The sequence below is a fragment of the Equus caballus genome, chromosome 24, assembly GCF_041296265.1.
Source record: "Equus caballus isolate H_3958 breed thoroughbred chromosome 24, TB-T2T, whole genome shotgun sequence".
NCBI lineage: Eukaryota > Metazoa > Chordata > Mammalia > Perissodactyla > Equidae > Equus > Equus caballus.
In genome coordinates, this window is record NC_091707.1 from 23747418 (window position 1) to 23765857 (window position 18440).

Sequence of the window (18440 nt, forward strand, 5' to 3'; positions counted from 1 at the left end):
AGTCTAAGAACATTGGCCTTTTGATAATGTAGTGTTTCACCTTCCATGTGAGAAATGATATTGGAGTTAGAATCATGGAAGATTAAACCAGAAGTCATATTACAGATGTTTTAGAGTTCTGTCTCTTCTATTCAGATGAGCACTTAGGTTCTTCAATGTTACAATGCTGATTCCTTTCACAGGAATCTAGGAACTATCATTTTTTATGCCATTGAATGGAGGTGCCTTTTTGGGTAGAATATTGTTTTGCATGGACAAAAAACATGGTTTTAGACCGTTATAAATATTTCATCATGCAGAATGGGAAGAAATTTGGATATAGGATTATTGATAAACCAGATGGCTAATAGTCTAAAATGTTTTCATTGAGAAAGTGGCACAATAAAAGCCAGTAATAGAATTGTGATTCTTACCAGTTTGTCTATGTCAGTATATCAAAACGTTTCGCATCTTTTTTACAGATTGAAATTGTCAAAGAAGAATTTAATGAACATTTAGAAGTTGTAGACAAGATTAACCAGATCTGCAAAAATCTACAATTCCATCTAAATAAAATGAGAACCTTTGAAGAGCCTCCTTTTGAGAAAGAGGCTAATATTATTGTGGATAGATGGCTTGATGTAAGTGATAATTTAATTGACTAGAAATTCCATTTTATAACATTAAGTTCATCTTTTCTATTGTATCCTTAGTATTTTTATCTATTTACAGAATTCAAAAGTGCTCACTGTAGAAATGTTCACATCATATATAATTCATAACTTAGGAATTGTCTTCACGCCAGAGTTAGGCACTGCTAACAAATGGGTCTGTAATCTTTCAGATATAAAAGTGCATGCTCAACTTATTTAAAATAAACTAGTTAATATATTACTCATCTGTGCAGGATATTGATGTTCAACTATATATATTTTTAATACATTTTTGGTGAGTGGTAATGACATTTTTAGGAGCTACAAATTAAGAATTTATCTGTCGTACTTTCTTGTATGTGGGTTTTAAAAAAGCACTTTTTATTTATTGTGGTTTAGAAATTAGGGAGACTGTTGCTTTCAGTTGTGTATAAGCTGCAGCATATCAAACAAGTTTTTTTGTAGAAGAAAGAACTATGTGATATGTTAAAGCAAATTTTTTTTGTTGATGAATAAAGCAAAATATCCAGTAAAGATAAACTAAAATTCTACTTAAAAATAGTGTTCAACTAAAACAATGGTTCTCATACTTTTCACCATTGACTGTGTTATTTCTATTTTTTAATTGTGGTAGATAAATGAGAAGACAGAAGACTACTATGAAAATCTTGGTCGAGCTCTTGCTTTATGGGACAAACTTTTTAACTTAAAAAATGTCATTGATGAGTGGACTGAAAAGGTCCTTCAAGAAATGGGATTACATCAACTGACTGAAGAAGAAAGAGAAAAGCTGAGGGTAATTGAACAGAGATAAAATATGTGGTCTTTTTGTATACAGTTGACATTTTAATATTGTTTGCTTTCTTGAAGTGGAGTAGAGAAATCACAAAGAAATCTTTTATTTCTTTCATTATCCCTTGAGTACGACCTGAACTCTATCTTTTCCTTTATAATATCCAGGAAGATGTTAGCAGGTATTATTAATCTCGGGTTCACACACACACAAGAGGTTCATTGATAAAATCATCTTACATAGGGACAGTCACATCTTTATTTTCATGAATGTCTGACTAAAAGGTAGTATTTGTTTCAATTATGAACATAGTCAACAAACATAATAGGATGAGCATTATGCATGACTTTGTTATCAAAAAAATCACAGATACTTTTAAATCGTTATCTGGTAGTTGCAACTATTCCCCTTATCACTACTTTGAAATTATGGTATTTAGTAGGTCCACTGCTAGATCTTGTTATTTAAGGTATTATTAAAGAGGCCTATATGTTACTATATTATAAATTATTTTTAATGTTTTGGTAACAGTAACCCAATGTAATTGTTTTCCTTTGTCATCCTACATAATTTATTTTATGTTTTGTTTTAAAAATATTATGCAAAGGGTCCATAGGATTCACCAGACCACCAGAGGGGTTTACAGTATAAAAAGGTTAAGAACTCTTGGCAGAAGCCCCATCAAAATGCATAATTGTTCCCAGGTGGTGAGTCTAGACCCAAAGGGTTGGCAAACTTTTTCTTAGAGGGCCAAATTGTAACTATTTTAGACTTGTAGATAATTTGGTCACTGTCACAACTGCTCAACCCTACTGTTGTAGCATGAAAGCAGTCACTTATAGACAATACATAGATGCTTGAAAGTAGCTGGGCTCCAATAAAACTTTTTTTATAAAAACAGACTCCCTGCCCTAAGACCATTAACCCCAGCTGTCATAATTTGAATTAAGCAGTTCTTCAAAAAAGATTAGAGGGGCTGGCCCTGTGGCCGAGTGGTTAAGTTCGCACTCTCCGCTGCAGGCGGCCCAGTGTTTCGTTGGTTCGAATCCTGGGCGCGGACATGGCACTGCTCATCAAACCACGCTGACGCAGCATCCCACATGCCACAACTAGAAGGACCCACAATGAAGAATATACAACTATGTACCGGGGGGTTTGGGGAGAAAAAGGAAAAAATCAAATCAAATAAAAAAAAAAAGATTAGAAAAAACATAAGGCTGAGTATCAACATTTGTGTAGAGTTTCAAAAAAGACTAGTTTCCAAATAGTAATCTCAGGTTTTGCCATTTGGAACAAATTAAAATTGTCTCTTTTAACTCTAGGAAGAGTTCTTTATAATTGCTTGTTTGTTTATGTATTATTGGTCTGGACTATATAAAATCACTATGTGGGTAGGTCAGAAAACATCAGTATTGGCAGTTATGTGTGGTTCAATGTAATATTAAAATCTATGTATGTGTGCATAATGACTTTACAGTATGCTAACTCTAATGCTTCAGATCTCATTTTTTTCTCTCATTTTGTCATTTTATTCACTTTTAAATTCACATATCCGTTTTTTTACATTTGGAAAAGATTTTCAAAATGTGTGGAGATTTATGAGTTTTCTAGGTATATGATGATAGTCGTGAAGTAAAACTATGACTTTCTAAGTATAAATGAATTATCACTGAGTCACTTAAATTTGTCTTGAAGTACGAGTTGTTTAAAAATTTGAAATTAAGTATTAGAAACTGCCAGCCTGTGGGCCAAATTCTGCCAACAATGTGTGTGCATGTGTGTGTGTGTGTTGGCACAGCTTATATGTACACATCTATGAAATGTGATGCCTTTAGGCAGGCGCTGCCTTCCGGTGTGGCACCAGACCAGCCCCTCTCTATTGTCTTGTAGCTAGAATGCTTCACTCACTTGTAACATTTGCCTGACCCGTGAAGGCACTTGGGCTTGTAACTCCCAGGACTCTGTTAAAAAACAAGTGATTAGGGAAATTCAAGGCTCTCTTAATTTCTGTATATTAACAATAGCAATTGTGTGTACCAGAAAATAAAGTACAAAATAAAAAGATATTTTCCATTAAAATTGTGTGTTTTAGGAAGAGTTGCAAGTCCATGAACAAAAATCTTCAGAATTTTCTAAAAGAGTGGCTAAAATACAGTCTTTGCTTCAAAGTAGTGACATACCTCTTGAATTGCAGGTAAGAAAATTTTTATTTCAAGGTTGTGATTTAAGTACTCTAAAGTAACATTCATAAACCAGAATTCTAAGTCTTAAACCTAAAATAAAATTAGGATCATTACTTAATTCACCTATATTAGATTCCTATATTAAGTCCAACCAAATTTTTAATAGCATAGTTTATTATATTTGTTCCACTTTTAAGATGAATAATACTACTTTTTGCCTTGTATTCTCATTTCACTTACTTCACAGACCTCTTGTATGGAGGGGGAGAGGTTGCTGTACTTGCGTGTGAAGTAACCAGGGTTTCCTCCTGAGCATCTTGGGCATAGGAAGGAGAATATGGCTCAATGATTCTAGGTTTCTTAATCCCTAGATGGAGAAACAGGGAGATTGTGACTTTCAAATGTGACTTTCCGTTGTGTGAAGAGATCTGTGACAATTTTATTTAGATTAAAGTGTAAGGTGGCTGAATATGAGCTCTGGAGTCATACTCTCTGGGTGAGGTCGTGACTCTGCTACCTACTAGCTTTGTGATCTTGGGCAAGTTACTTAACCTTCTGAAGCCTACATTTTGTATATGAAGTGCTTACCATGATGCTGCATACATAGTAAACACTCAGTAAATGCTGGCTATTTAATTTTTCTGTGTGTTTCAATATATTTTCTAATGAGCCCCATGAGATAGCATCTCAGTCGGTGTGCTAGATAAGACTTGTTTTAGAGAGAAGGATTCAGATTGCTCTTAGAAAAAAGTCGGGATGTCAATCTAAGTTTTTTCATGTTACTCTTTTTCTTTACAGGCAACATTCGAGTTGTTATATCAGTGATGTAGAATTGGAAGTAGAGAAGAGTTTGTTTCACATTGAAGTGAAGCAAAGTCTTAACTCATTCTCTAGCAATGTGCATTTATCCTAAAATGTGGTTAAATAAAGTTTGTTACAATCCTTCTTGTGTTTCATGATTTCAGGTCATGGAGTCCTCTATTTTGAACAAAATAGAGCATGTAAAAATGCGTTTAACAGGAGAACCCAACTACTGTGCCCTCAGTGGCAGCCCAGCTGAGCTAAGGGAGGATCTGGACCAAGCCAAGACCCAGATTGGAATGACAGAGTCCCTCTTAAAGGCCCTGTCTCCTTCCGACAGCTTGGAGATCTTTACCAAACTAGAGGTCCTGCCCACTTGCTTCTTTTCTGTGGTTCAGATTTAGTTTCACACTTATTTCTGGTGGTCTTGGCCTCTTGAGTTTAATAAAAATCATTATAAAAAAATGAAAGCTTGGGAAAAAACTCAGAAAAACACTTTGTGTATGTATTTGAATTGCTTTGTGGACAGTAATCATTTGATATTAAATTGTGTTGCAGGGGCCAGCCCCGTGGCATAGTGGTTGAGTTCCGTGCACTCTACTTTGGTGGCCTGGGTTCACAAGTTTAGATCCCAGGCGCAGACCTATACCACTCATCGGCCATGCTGTGGTGGCACCCCATATAAAATAGAGGAAGAGTGGCCCAGATGTTATGTTAGCTCAGGGTAGACCTTCCTCAGCAAAAAAAAAAAAAAAAAAGAAAGAAAGAAAGAAAAGAAATTAAATAACATTGCGTTATACATTTACTGGCTAAGAGAAAGTGAATCCATCCGATAGATAATCATCTAGATTTTTACAAAAATAATGGAGATGTATTATGCTTTGTGCCAATTGAGTCTTTTTAAAGACTTAATATTTTTTTGTTTGTTTGTTTATATATTTAGGAGATACAACAGCAGATTTTACAGCAAAAGCACAGTATGATATTACTTGAGAATCAAATAGGTTGTCTGACTCCTGAACTCTCTGAATTAAAAAAGCAATATGAAAGCGTCAGTGATTTATTTAATACCAAAAAAAGTGTTTTGCAAGATCACTTTTCGAAGTTACTGAATGGTGAGTGCAGTGTATCTCTTGCTGTGTTTCTGGGTCTCTTAAAGTGTGAATAAGGACTGTGAACACAAGGCTAATTAATCTAAGCTTCACTTACAGATGGTTGCACAGATTTTATTCAAGGAAACAATATTCATACCATTTTTTTAGCTGGGGGAACACTCACTGATCTACGCCTTTCATCAATACATCTATTTCTTTCACATGACAAATCGTTACTTCATGAAGGAAAGTCACCAGGGTCCTAGTGTTTGACCCGCTTTCTGTGGTCGGTGAGTCTTGGGACGTGCCTGTGAGCAAGTGTCTCTGGGTGTCCTCTGTGCTTGGAAAGGAGGCTTAGTGTGGAAAGTACACCGTGATTACCTTCTCGGCTCTGTTAGCCCTCAAATGTGGGTTTCAGCTTATTACTGCTTTACATAATGACTTGTACCCATGGCTTGGGAAACAAGTTTCCAGATCTCTTGCTTTAAGAAGGTGTGTGAGGTCTCCCTTGAATGAATACAGCTTTTGTTTTGTTTTTCCTCTAGATCAGTGCAAGAACTTTAATGAGTGGTTCAGCAACGTTAAAATGAACCTTAAGGACTGTTTTGAATCATCAGAAACAAAAAAGAGTGTGGAACAAAAGCTACAAAAACTTTCTGTAAGACATATATAAATTTCAAAAAAAATTTATCAAGACTAGAATACTGGAGACGTAGACCTGTATTTAAGTAGATAAGATAATAATTACTTTGATTTACTGATTTCCCTGCATAGAATATTTCCAAATAACCTGACTTCTTTCCAAATATTTTGAAACTGTTTACTGGGTAAGGGTTCAAGTGACTTACACAAGTTTTATTTTCACACCTATTCTAAGATGCTGTTTAACTTAGTGTTTGCTGGTGAATTCAGTTGTGTTAAAATCATGTTTGATAAAAAATAAAGAGTACTTAATTTGGACTTTGAAATCCCTTTACTTTCTTGAAAGAGGTCTCTTGACTTTTTGTCTTTTGGCAGCCATATTTCTTCAAAAAATTGTTCTTGAACTTTAATGCACTGCTGCTCGGAGTGTAGTGGCCTGAGATAAAAGGCAAAGTGCAGGGGCATGTAAAATGCATATTGCACCCTTAAAGCTTGATCACTTTGGGGTAGATTATCTAGTACTTTCATTTTGATGACAAGACGTGCTCTCAAGCTTATTGACGGCATTAAATGCTCTCTGTTTCATTTCTTGCTTTTATGATGCCTTTCTTTATTGACAAAATTGCCTTTCTTCTCTTTTTTATAGTCCCGATTCTTTTCTTTTTTGCCTTTAACTTCGCCTACTGCATGAGCCTCGGCACTTGATACTCAAACTTTGAAACACAAACATTGAAATAAATTTCTGATTTGGACAAAGTTAAATAGAGAACAGTCCATTTAGTTTTATGTGTTGGTTACCAGAGGGAGCAAGTATTTAGGAGAAGGTGAACGGAGCCGGGAAAGAAAAATGCAGCGTTCCTGGTCCTACTTCTACTGACCTTCATGGTGGCACTGTGTTATGTTGCTTAATGTAGTTCTCAGAAAGTCAGATGCAAATGCATATGTACACACACATTCTAGAGCTAATGTAAGTCATCTTTTGTTCATTTGCTTTGGAGGTAACCATATCTCCATAGCCCTTCTTTTGTACAGGATGTTAAGAAGATGGCATGTCTATGTACTAGCTCGGACAAGTGTCGTAGGAGTGGCAGAGACCATACTTATGCTTGCCAGTAGGACATAATTGACTTTTTGTCTTTCTTAAGGATTTCTTGGCTCTTGAAGGAAGAGGCAGTAAAATACAGCAGGTGGCATCTGTGTTAAATCATGTGAAGAAGCATCTGCCCAAAGCACATATTAAGGAGCTTAACAGTTGGATTGTAAGTCAAGAAACTGATTTAGAAAAAATGGAGTCCATATGCCAGGTGCGAGCAAAGGAGCTTGATTATTATTTGCAGCGGCTACTGAGGTAGGAAATAAAGGTGATATCGAAATAATATATTTTCCAGTGATATCTTTATATGTCCTCTGCCTCAGTACAGCTAGCATTAGGATACAAATATACACAAATTTCACAAATAGAAAGCATACTTTAAAATCCAAGTTTGGCTCTAGGAATATAGAAGTTTGGAGAGTTCTTCAAATTATCCAATATGGCAGAGGTTCAGGGGAGAGTCCAAAAATGTTTTCTGTTTGTTTGTTTCCTGTTCTTTATGATGCATTTGTGTAGCTTATTGTTTTATAGAATCCCACTATAATACAGGCTATTATTCAGATTTTAATGTTACAAATTACATTTTCTCTAAAGAATAACAAAAATATATAGTAAAAACCCAATTGGCTCACAAGATTAATGCCAGCCTTCTCTTCAGATAAATACTTTTTGCTTCTTTTATCTTCTAACATGTGGAATGTTCTTTTAGACTCCAGGATGACCATAGAAACTTGAGTAAGTGGTTGACTAATCAAGAAGAGAAATGGAAAGAAATGGAAGAATCAGGAGAGAAAACTGAGCTATTTGGCCAAGCTCTAGCCAGAAAGAGGTATAGCTAATCTCATATGAAATATATTTCCTGGGTATATGATTTCTTCCCTGGTGTCATGGCTCCTGTAAACTTTCAATGATATTTGGAATTTACAGGGAACAGTTTGAATCTATGGCCCAGTTGAACAACTCTTTGAAGGAATATGGGCTTACTGAAGAAGAAGAAATAATAATGGAATCCACACATTTGACTGATAGATACCAGACATTATTGAGACAGTTGTGTGAAATTGATGAAGACAATAAGTTACTTCCTGCTGAGGACCAGAGCTTTAAAGATCTTGCACATGATGTAATTTGTTGGATAACAGGGATTAAGGAGTCCCTTATGGTTCTGAATTCATCTGAAGGCAAAATGACACTTGAGGAGAGAATCCAAAAAATAAAGGTATAACTGTGGAAACTAAATTTCAGAGGTCAGAGTGAACTCTAATTTTGAAAAGATTTAGAGGAAAACCGCAAAGATTTGTTTCTTAATGGAAAATAGGATCAGTGTGGAATGGTTGAAGAAATTCAAATGACTGAGCTTGCAAAAGAGAAGGGCTGTGAGGGATCTAAAGTTATTTTAATGCATGGGAAGGAGAGAAAGTATTTCCTCTCTGTGAGGGCAATGCCCAGTTATTGTCCATCTTTACTGAGTATAGAAGAATTGAAATAAAGACAATAAACCAGAGCTGCAGCAGATGGGAGCTTGCTAGGTTATGAAAAGAATACAGGTCAGTACTGCAGAGGCATCGGCCATGTCACCGGCAGGGCTGGAGAGGAACTCTTCTTCAGAGAGGATAAGTATGGTCATAAAGCTTATTAGATACTGAGTGGATTGTGGAGGCCAAGAAGATCTCAAGCTCCCTTGAGCTGACTTTTTATCTCTTTCTTTTCTTACTTTTTAAGGGGAGGGTGAATAAACTTCACTAGTTAAAAATACAGGGGACAGAAGCATGTGTGCTTAAAGGGAACTGGAGAGAATCGAAATCTCGTTAATCGAAGCATTGTTAGAGGAAGAAATGGTCAAGAGTAGGGAGCTTTAAGGGTGGGTGGGATTTACTGAAGTAATCGGAATCGGTTGAGATTATATTTGAAAGATTTTCTGGACAGGGTGAATCTTGAGTAGTGTTTCCAAGAAGGGAAGAACTTGATTGTTCAGAGCAAAGGAGGGAAAGTGAAGAACAGAGAATGGGAATTAATTAGGTTGTGATAGAGAGACCGGAGTTGACATGAGGGACGCTGCATTTCCCTTTGGGAAGCCGAAAGTCCAATTGTGGGTGTATAAAAGTGTTTTGTTCAGGTTGTTACCCTAACTCTCCATTTATAAATAATGGAGTAGATAGGAAGGAGGACTTGCCAGGTTTTTTGTTTTTTTTGGTTTTTTGGCATACAATTTATTTGAAAAGCAAGAGGAGAGCAGGAGTGCACTGAGATCAACCCAACAAATGTTTACTGAGAACCAGTTCTGTATAACATGAAGGAGATCTCTTTGTCTTTGAGGCATAAATAAAAATGAAAGAGTAATTTTGAAATCTACTCTGAAGTTAGAATCTCTGTATAATGTTTATAAATAAAGAGATATCATATGTAATATCCCTAAGCAGTACGAATGAGATGATAAGCTCTTTTTTATTTAATTCAGGAAATCATTTTACTGAAGCCTGAAGGGGACGCTAGAATACAGAGAATCATGAGTCAGGCCGAGAGCAGCGAAGCTCCCTTGGTTCCACAGACCCTTACTGATATCAAGAACCAGTGGGACAACACGCTCCATTTAGCCAAAACGTATCTAAGGTAAAGGGCATGCCTTCACCACTTTTGTGGTTTCCCATTGCACAGTGAAGCCATAACAAGTATGTTTTGTCTGCCTCCTAGATTTGGATATAATATATCTATTGAGAAAGTCAGTAATGTCAGGGGCATCGACAATGTCAAAGGCAGAAACAGAGGAACAGTTCTCTGGATCAGATCCAAAACACACTGTCGTCACTCTGTGGCAGTGTTTGCTTTGGCTGGTGCATCAACCTGTCCGGTTCTTGGCAACAGATTAACATTGTCTGTCATTCTATCTTCAGCACTAAAAACCCCTTCCCCTACAGAACCTCTGTATCTGCGTGGTATTTCTGTAGGATAATTCATGCTTTTAAATATATATTCAAAGAGATTTTTGAATGTCTAAACATTGAAAAATGTCTGAATTCAGTGGACATAATTCTGGTGAAAAGTCTTAATTCATACCACATCTTAAATGATGCATTTAGTGTTTGGTAGAAATGTAAACTTTGTATTTTTCTAAGGAGACATTCAGATCAAAACTAAATTTAAGCTATAGAAAGCATGAACTAGTTAGTTGGCCAATATACGGAATGCTTATTTTACTTATATGAAAAAGAAAATCATAGGATAATATAATTATATGTAACATAATAAAAACTGGAATAGTTTGAAATCTAAATTATTAAATATTTGTTCTCAGGTCAAAGTATGTAACAAAAAACAGTAATTTTTTAGTAATCTACAAATAGTTTCTATCTTGACTTCTGACCTAAACTTAGTGCTATTTAGAATGTTGTAATTCCAAAAGAGTCTCTGGGAATAATGAATATTAGTGTTATTTTAATGCTTTTATTATAATGTATGTTGCATTATAAAGTGCAAAATGCCATTTCATTTTGCTGAGTGTCACTTCATTTGTATAATATTTTGTTAAATTTAGCCATCAAGAAAAGCTTCTACTAGAAGGAGAGAAGTATTTGCAAAGTAAGGAGGATCTGAGATTAATGCTCACAGAACTGAAAAAGAAACAAGAAGTGGGCTTTGCTCTGCAACATGGATTGCAGGAGAAGAAAGCTCAGTTAAAAATTTATAAGAAATTTCTCCAGAAAGCACAAGATTTGACATCCTTGCTAAAGGAGTTAAAATCTCAAGGAAATTACCTCCTAGAGTGCACTAAAAATCCCAACTTCAGTGAAGAGCCTTGGCTGGAAATAAAGCAGCTACATGAAAGTCTTCTTCAACAACTACAGGTGAAATGGGCAAAGGAAAATTTTAAATGATTGTTGTAATTATGCATAATTATGTAATATTTGTATAGAGAGTCATTTTTTTGTTCTTTTGGTAAATCAAAACCTTTTAAAATTTAATTTATCAGTTTTCGATACAAATACTAACTCCTGAAGGATGGAGGAATCAACCCAGTCAGTTTTGCTAGAGGAATCCTGTGGGTATTATGTAATCTGGTGTTGTTTCCTCTCATTGAAGTTCCCCTCTTCACAGGTAGGAAGGGTTAAGATTTTTTAGGTACCTCTATGAACTTTGACTGTGTCAAAGTTATCCATGCACCATCCATCCATCCATCTATCCACCCATCTCTCCATCCATCCATCTATTCATTCAACCATCCATCAGTCCATTTTTCCATCCATCTATCCATCCATCCATCCATCCATCTATCTATCCATCATCTATCTATTGTAATAGTTTACATCCATTTTTCTGTATAAACCTTTTCAATGTCCCTCCCTTGAGTATTTCCATATGTTCTGCAGAAAGAGAATTAAGAGGTAAAATGTCAGCTTGTCATGGGGGAGTGAGTGTATTCTCCTAAGGAAATTGTTTATAATTGCACACTGAAAGCCGGATTCAATGTAAGGATTACCTGGTAAGAAAGCATGTTTATACAGATGGCAGGCGATGTGCAGGGGTGAAGATACACCTGCTTGGCTGTAAGTTGTTTAGTTTAATAGTTGTTACTTTTCTGATCAGGTGCGGTCATCTTATTTTCTTATTTCAAGAAGATGGTTTTGCTCTTGAGTTAGGATTACTTTTTCTTAACACACAATTTTGGAGTTTGTTTGTGAGGAAAGGAATCAGGGGTTAGGTTGATCTCATTTGTCTCATTTTCACATATGGGTACTTGGTTTTAGTAAGAAGAATAATTAAGGGAGCTGCTTTATTATGGATGTTTGTGACTTGATGATATAATTTCAAGCCATTTTGTTTTGCAAACCTCTTGACAGATTGTCTTCAGGAATGAAATGAAGGCAGAGCAGCATGGGGGGAAACAAACGTGGTTTCAATAAGAGTCATTTTGAGGAGGGAGAAGGGAGACTTTACAGTGAAATATCTCAAACACTAAAAAACTTCACTTAAGAACTCTGGACGATTTATGGCCGTATTTCTGTTTCAAGATGAAACTTCATAAAACAAGTGTTTAGGAACAATTTAATTATTTTTTGAGTGAGAAAATTCAGAGACATAATTTGTAAATTGTCAATGGTTTTATTTTTAGGACTCTGTGCAGAAATTGGAAGGTCATGTTCAAGAACACCACTCATACCAGGTTTGCGTTACAGACCTGAAGACAGCATTGGACAATATCTCTGAGGAATTTGTTGGTTTTTCTGATAAGCCTGTGGATCAAGAAGCAGTTGAGGAAAAACTGCAGAAACTGCAGGTATTAAACAGTGTCCAGACATGATACGCGTTAAAAAAAAATCAATATCAATTACAACTTGACAAATCAGTGTCTTTGGTCAGAAATTCAAGTGCTATTCAGATGACTATTAGGTAATTAAAGTTCTGAGCAGTCATAAAAAATGGGAATGTTCTTCTTTAGTGACCAAATCCATTTATAATTTGAGTTGAACAGTACCCTGTACTCTGGATCCTCAGAGACAATTCCACCCATGACCAATCTGTAGCTCCTGGAGACCTTTGTTTTAGACACAGCACAGTGATTCTGGGAGATACTAGGTAGTCAAAGGACGCATCGAATGCAACGAGACCTGGGGGAAGTGTTTCAGCTTTGCATTCTTCTTTGGGTGGGTGGGAGTTGTATAACTTTTACCTCAGTAATTTTCATACTCATGTCCTACGGTAGAGCTCTCTCAAGATGTAGAGCTTCCAAATTCTCATCCTCACTCCAACATCCAGCTGTATACATTGAGGATTACACCCTTTACCCACATCCTCAGAACACATTCCCGGGATTCTCTCTGTTTGCACAACCAATAAACAGGTAGAGTGGTGTCTTCCAGAAGAAAACAAAGTAAAGCATTTTCTTAACTACTTCTTTCACAGTTTCTTGACTGGAGATTTCACGGGGTGAGTCTCAGGACAGCACTGCTGGCATGAGCTTGGGAATTTCCCATCTCTTCCTTTTAGAGACCAAGGAATCAGGCAAAACTTCTCCTCCAGAATGGCCCGACAGTGTGACAGGGCTGTCTCCCTTTCTAACAGTGATAATTTGACCAATGTTGAGGGCTCATCCTGTCCAAGGTGCTGTTTGCATGCCACGGACACTGAGGAAAGTATAAGACATGAGCATCACTCTGAGGAGCACAGGCTCCTGTTGAAAAATTAAAATATAGCCTTGTGCTGTAGCTGGAAGGAATCTCAGAGGCCATATCGATTCAGACTCTCATTTTATACAGGAACAAGCTGAGTTCTGGAGAGGTGAGGAATTACAAGGTCACGCAAGTTAAATGACAGAGAGGGGCCACAGTTCAGGTCTTCTGACCCCACTAGACATCTCTACCTGGATGTCTCTCAGTTATTTGTAATTCAGCATGTCTAGAAAATAGTTCATCATCCTCTTGCCTTTCTCCATCTCCCAGCTCCCTACCAGTGAGCCTTCTTTTTCTCCTGTATCCTCTGACTCTATGAGTCTCTCCACCATCTCTCCAGGCTTCCAAGGTGGAAACCTGGGTATCCTTTCCCAGACTCCCCAGTCTAGTCAGACACCACGTGCTGTCTCTTTCACCTCTGAAATATCTCTACCATTTGTCCCTCCCCCATTACCCCATTATGGCTGCTGTAGAACAGGCCTTCATCTCACAGATTAGACTTCCAAATGGGCTCCCTGCTTGGGGTGTCACCCTTTCTGGTGCAACTTCCCAATGGCTGCCGAGGATCTTTCTAAAATGCAATCTAGAACTCCCTTCTTCCAGCTTAAGATGTTTCAATGACCTGTGCGTATTTGTCAGCATAGATCTTTTCACATTCCATTACACGTGTCTGTTTACTTCTGTGTTTCTCTTGATAGACTATAGGAACTTGAAGGCACTGTATTTTACTCATCTATGTAACTTCAAAATCTATCGTACTACTTGCTGTTAGTTGAATGAATGAATATTCATTGTGTTGTCCATTAGGATAGTGGCAATTAAATACTACATAGTTCACCTAGTAATTTTAAGACTTACTCTGTTTCAACAGTAACATCCGTAGCTGCTATCGTGCCTCAAATTCCTTTTGAGTCTTGAGTTTTCAAATTAGCTTCATTTATTCATGCATTTAGTAAGTATCAAGTCCCTGCTATATTTAAGATATTGCACTAGAAAGATTGATTTCAGCTTTGGTCCGAATTTTAAATATTAACACTAGAGCCATATGGGCACATTCTAAATAATTCATTCTTTTCAATGCTTTGTGAAGATTGTCTTAATTACTTCTTATAAACTTCTAATATCTTCTAAAATCTGTTGGAGAATTTGATCTGTGATGCTACATTGGTTTAAGTTTTGCCCAAAGTTTCTTCTTTGTGATAGAAGTTGATAAGTTTTTATACTTTCCACGAGTGAAGCAGAATGTGCTGTGATTTACAAAAGTGAATTAACTCTAGTGATCACTGAACAGAAATACTTTTTGTGACGATCTTTCCTCCACTCACAGGAACTAGAGGATAGACTCAGTTTACAAGATGGCGCGTTAGAAACCATTGTAGCTTTAGCAAAATCCATCAAGCAAAATACATCTTCAGCGGGACAGAAGATTATTAAAGATGATATAAAATCTCTTAAGTGTAAACAAAAAGATTTGGAAAACAGACTTGAATCTGCTAAGCAGGAGACAGAAAATTGTCTCCACAGCATTCTCAAATCAAAACGCTCAACAGAAAAGAAAGAAAAGGTGTCTCTGGCAGGCAGCGAGAGGCAGGTCACGTCTGCCGTGCAGGAGTCCACTCAGAACTCAGCTGTGGTGGGAGAGTTGGAGGAAGACGGGGAAATAAACAAGGTAAGTGCCTGTGATTGCAACTCTAAGACATCGCATCTGAGAATGAAGAGGTGCTGGGCTCTGAAAAGAGGGTCGTGAATCAAGCCTTCTGATTTCATAATTAAACCCTCAATATGCTGCCTATTTATGACGCCCACTTGTAAAAAGAGCCCTTAGAAAACTGTCCACGATTTCAGTGGTGAAATATTACTGTTCATCTGTTAAAATGTCAGTCATCAATTTAGGTTTATTATTCTCTCTGATATGTAATCAGATTCAGTTTCTTGGGTCAAGAGCACAAAGGCAAATTAGAAAAGGCAAAAGAAAAGTAAATGTGCTTTACCCATTTTCTCAGAAAAAATCCAAGAACCGTATTTTTTTTTTTTTTGGTTGATTTTATAATGAAATCAGAGATGTTTGAAAGGATAGCTTCCTTTCTTTTTCTTCTTGTGTTAACCCCATACTGCAAATGTGTTTTTCAATGTTGTCAGATCACTCGGTGTGAGAATATCAACATTCAGCCTCCTAGTTTTCCCTGGGGGGAAGAAAGAAGAATGTTGTTTTGTTTTCATTCTAAACAACCAAATGGGTACATTTTCCTGGGGCTTGTTACAGTGCTTTCTCATAGTTTACAGATTGAAATGGAAAAGTCACAGACAAAGAGCCATCCAGGAAACTATATTTGAAAGGGTCTCCCTGTTAGGCAGCCTCTCACAGTCCGGGGTCCAGTGGGATAATAGCGAAGGTTAGACCATTCCAGTGTGAATTCTCATCATCTTTGTGTGGAATACATAATCAACAGGAGTGAAGAGAACATGCATTTCTGTTGTCTTCCTGGAACAGAACTGTGTGAATGATTAGAGGAACCAGACAGGATTTTCTAGGAATGTGTAAAACAATGTTAAATGCCGACAGAGCATCTCACTGGCCATGAGGAAAGACTTTTTATAAATCCCACAGTGTTAGATACCACTAAGGAAATATGTCTTACAGGATTGAGGGCCCTGTGGGTGAGACTCGTGAGGTTGTATGTGTAAAGGAAACTTTTTAAACAGTAATTAAAGAATAACTTTAAAATTAGCTTCTCAGACTCATTTTGGCTGTGACCCTCCAAATTCAATAGAGTAAATTGAAAACTATATAAAGATCATAAGCCAAGAATATGAATTTTTTTAAATTTATTGTTTTTACTTAATCTTGAATGATGAGTTATTGATCATTTGTGATCATTAAAATTATTATTTTTTTTATCATGGTCAATTGTAGGTACCATCTACACCCCAGAACACTTTATTAATATCTTATTGCTTACGCAGTTAGAGACAGTGATTGAGCTATACAAGTTTCCCTGTGCCTGGTCCCAGGTCACTCTGTGTAGAGCTTCCCTAGGCTGTTGGGGGCTGGGACACTGCTAGTCTGGGGCAGGACCCAGGGGGGAAGGATGGTACCTCCTAGGAGCCACAGAGGGGACAGTGGGCTTCAAGAGGGCCCTTGGGATGAGCAGAGGGGTCAGGAGTGTAGACTTAAGCCAGGGCCCAGGGGCAACATTCCCTGAGATGAGTCAAGCCCCAGCCCTCTCTGGGGTTTCCAGAACAAAGGCTGGCTGTGGAGAGCAGCACTGTGGGAGGGAGCAGGAGGCATTGTCTCCAGGTGCTCCTGGAGTTATGGCAGCTAGGCAGAGCGGCCTGGGTGATGGTGTGTAATCTGTGGCAACTGGGCTATCCTGCATGACAGTGGGAGGTGAGTATCCCTATAGGGGAGTCATGCACCATAGCTGGGCCATGGCAGCCATCACCAAGCCTGGGGGCAGTGGGTTTCCTAGGGTGACCACAGTAGGCAAGGAAAGCCAACTGTTGGCTCTGCCCCACTTTAAGCAATTGCATTCATGCAGGATGAGGCAGGGAATCTTCTCCATCAGGGATGGGGTCATTTCTCAGGTCTAGGTATTGACGCTCCTCCAATTCCTTAGTCTGGAAGAACTTGGGGGGGTTAAGCGTTTACTTAACCAAACCCACTATTCAAGTCTCCCAGGGGTATGCCTTCATCCACCCACCTCTAGAGACTAACCCAGCTGCTCTCACTTCCCCAGCTTTTCTCACAAGGCACTTGTTACAGGGCTGCTGAGGTGAGAGGTGGGGAGGGCTGGGAGGTGACTCTGAGGGTGGCGTCCAATCTACAGGGTCAGGAGTCAGGGTAGAGGTGGTCAGGGACTAGCGGCTGCCATAGTACATGCGCACAGCCAGGCCAATGAGCAGCGTGGCCAGGAAGAAGGCAGCTGTGAGCTGTAGCCGCAGCAGGGCTGCTGAGAGCATGGCGTTGACCACTAGTGAGCAGGACACAACAAAGAGCCATGTGATGCTGCTGCCATGCAGCATCCATTTAGTGCCTGGCTCAGCACCACGAGTGCTGCCCATCCTGAGAAACCCTCCAGGAGGCCTGGGCCGGGGCCGCCACCTGCATGCAGACCTAGGTTCAGGAGCACACCAAAGGTGTAGAGGAAGAGGTTCTGAAGGGCTAAGGGTAGCTGTTGCCGCTTCATGAGCAGTTCTGTGTACACGGATGACAAGCCTGAGATGAGGCAGTACACGACAAGGAGCAGCAGTCCTAGTGGAGTGATATGCAGGGGCATGGGGCTGGCAGCAGCTGCTGGAGGGGGCCCAGAAGGGAGGTTCCCAGGGTTCTGGAGGCCACCAGCTGCATAGCAGACCCCTGCTGCCATGGGCAGCAGCAGTGCTAAGCCCTGGCGTGCAGGGAGGCGGTGTTGGAGGCAGAGGCAGTAGAACAGGGCCATGCTTCCAATCTTGAGATTGCTCAGTACTTGGTAGGTGCTGGGGTCCATGTAACGTTGAAGATAGATCACCAGGTTGTTGTTAGGCCCGTAGAGCAGGGCTGATAGTGCAAAGGGGACAGCCTGGCGCCAGGGTGGGGCCCCCCGGGGCCATGCCTGCCAGCCCACCAGGAAAGGAAAAGTACACAAGAGCAGCTTGGTCAGCTCAGTCAGCAGCACAGCTGAGGAGGGCGGGAAGGGCACTCGGGCCGTCCACACGGCACAGTGCCAACAATGGGGCATGGGAGCATACATAGCAGTGGACAGGAGTAGCATCAGGGTCCAGCGGGCCTGCCTGGGATGGCCCAGGCCTGGCATACCCCCATCCTCTACACTCATGCCCACACCAGACCCTGGGTGGCCTGTGTAAATGGCAAGAGGCAGTGGGGATTGTGACACATTTGGGGAAAATGAAGTTATGGAGCCAGCTCCCAGGAGGGAGGAGCCATGGTACATCACCAGAGAGAATACTGAGGATCAGAGTCAGCTGCAAACTCCACAATCAGGGCTGGAAAAGGGGCTGCCGGCCCTAGAAGCTGCAGTCTTTGGCCCAGTCCCATGGG

The 18440-nt window shown here is 39.0% G+C and overlaps 2 protein-coding genes across 9 annotated transcripts in view; one reads left to right on the plus strand and one right to left on the minus strand.

Moving 5' to 3' along the window:
- Positions 1-18440, plus strand: part of SYNE2 (spectrin repeat containing nuclear envelope protein 2) — a 296778-nt gene that overhangs the window by 129169 nt on the left and 149169 nt on the right. For 6 of the 8 annotated variants that reach the window (XM_023627878.2, XM_023627880.2, XM_023627881.2 and 3 more), the window contains exons 33-45: positions 462-620; positions 1267-1428; positions 3518-3619; positions 4574-4774; positions 5353-5524; positions 6049-6161; positions 7291-7493; positions 7948-8067; positions 8166-8457; positions 9697-9848; positions 10771-11080; positions 12346-12510; positions 14730-15071. In XM_023627878.2, the coding sequence (XP_023483646.1) occupies positions 462-620; positions 1267-1428; positions 3518-3619; positions 4574-4774; positions 5353-5524; positions 6049-6161; positions 7291-7493; positions 7948-8067; positions 8166-8457; positions 9697-9848; positions 10771-11080; positions 12346-12510; positions 14730-15071 (2493 nt within the window). The remainder of the gene's footprint in view (positions 1-461; positions 621-1266; positions 1429-3517; positions 3620-4573; positions 4775-5352; positions 5525-6048; positions 6162-7290; positions 7494-7947; positions 8068-8165; positions 8458-9696; positions 9849-10770; positions 11081-12345; positions 12511-14729; positions 15072-18440) is intronic. The other 2 variants (XM_023627884.2, XM_023627883.2) reach the window with 2 other exon arrangements.
- On the minus strand, positions 17261-18333 carry SLC35A4 (solute carrier family 35 member A4). Its single transcript, XM_070249225.1, is given in 4 exon segments — positions 17261-17421; positions 17424-18084; positions 18086-18126; positions 18129-18333. Coding segments are annotated over 4 exon segments (1068 nt in total).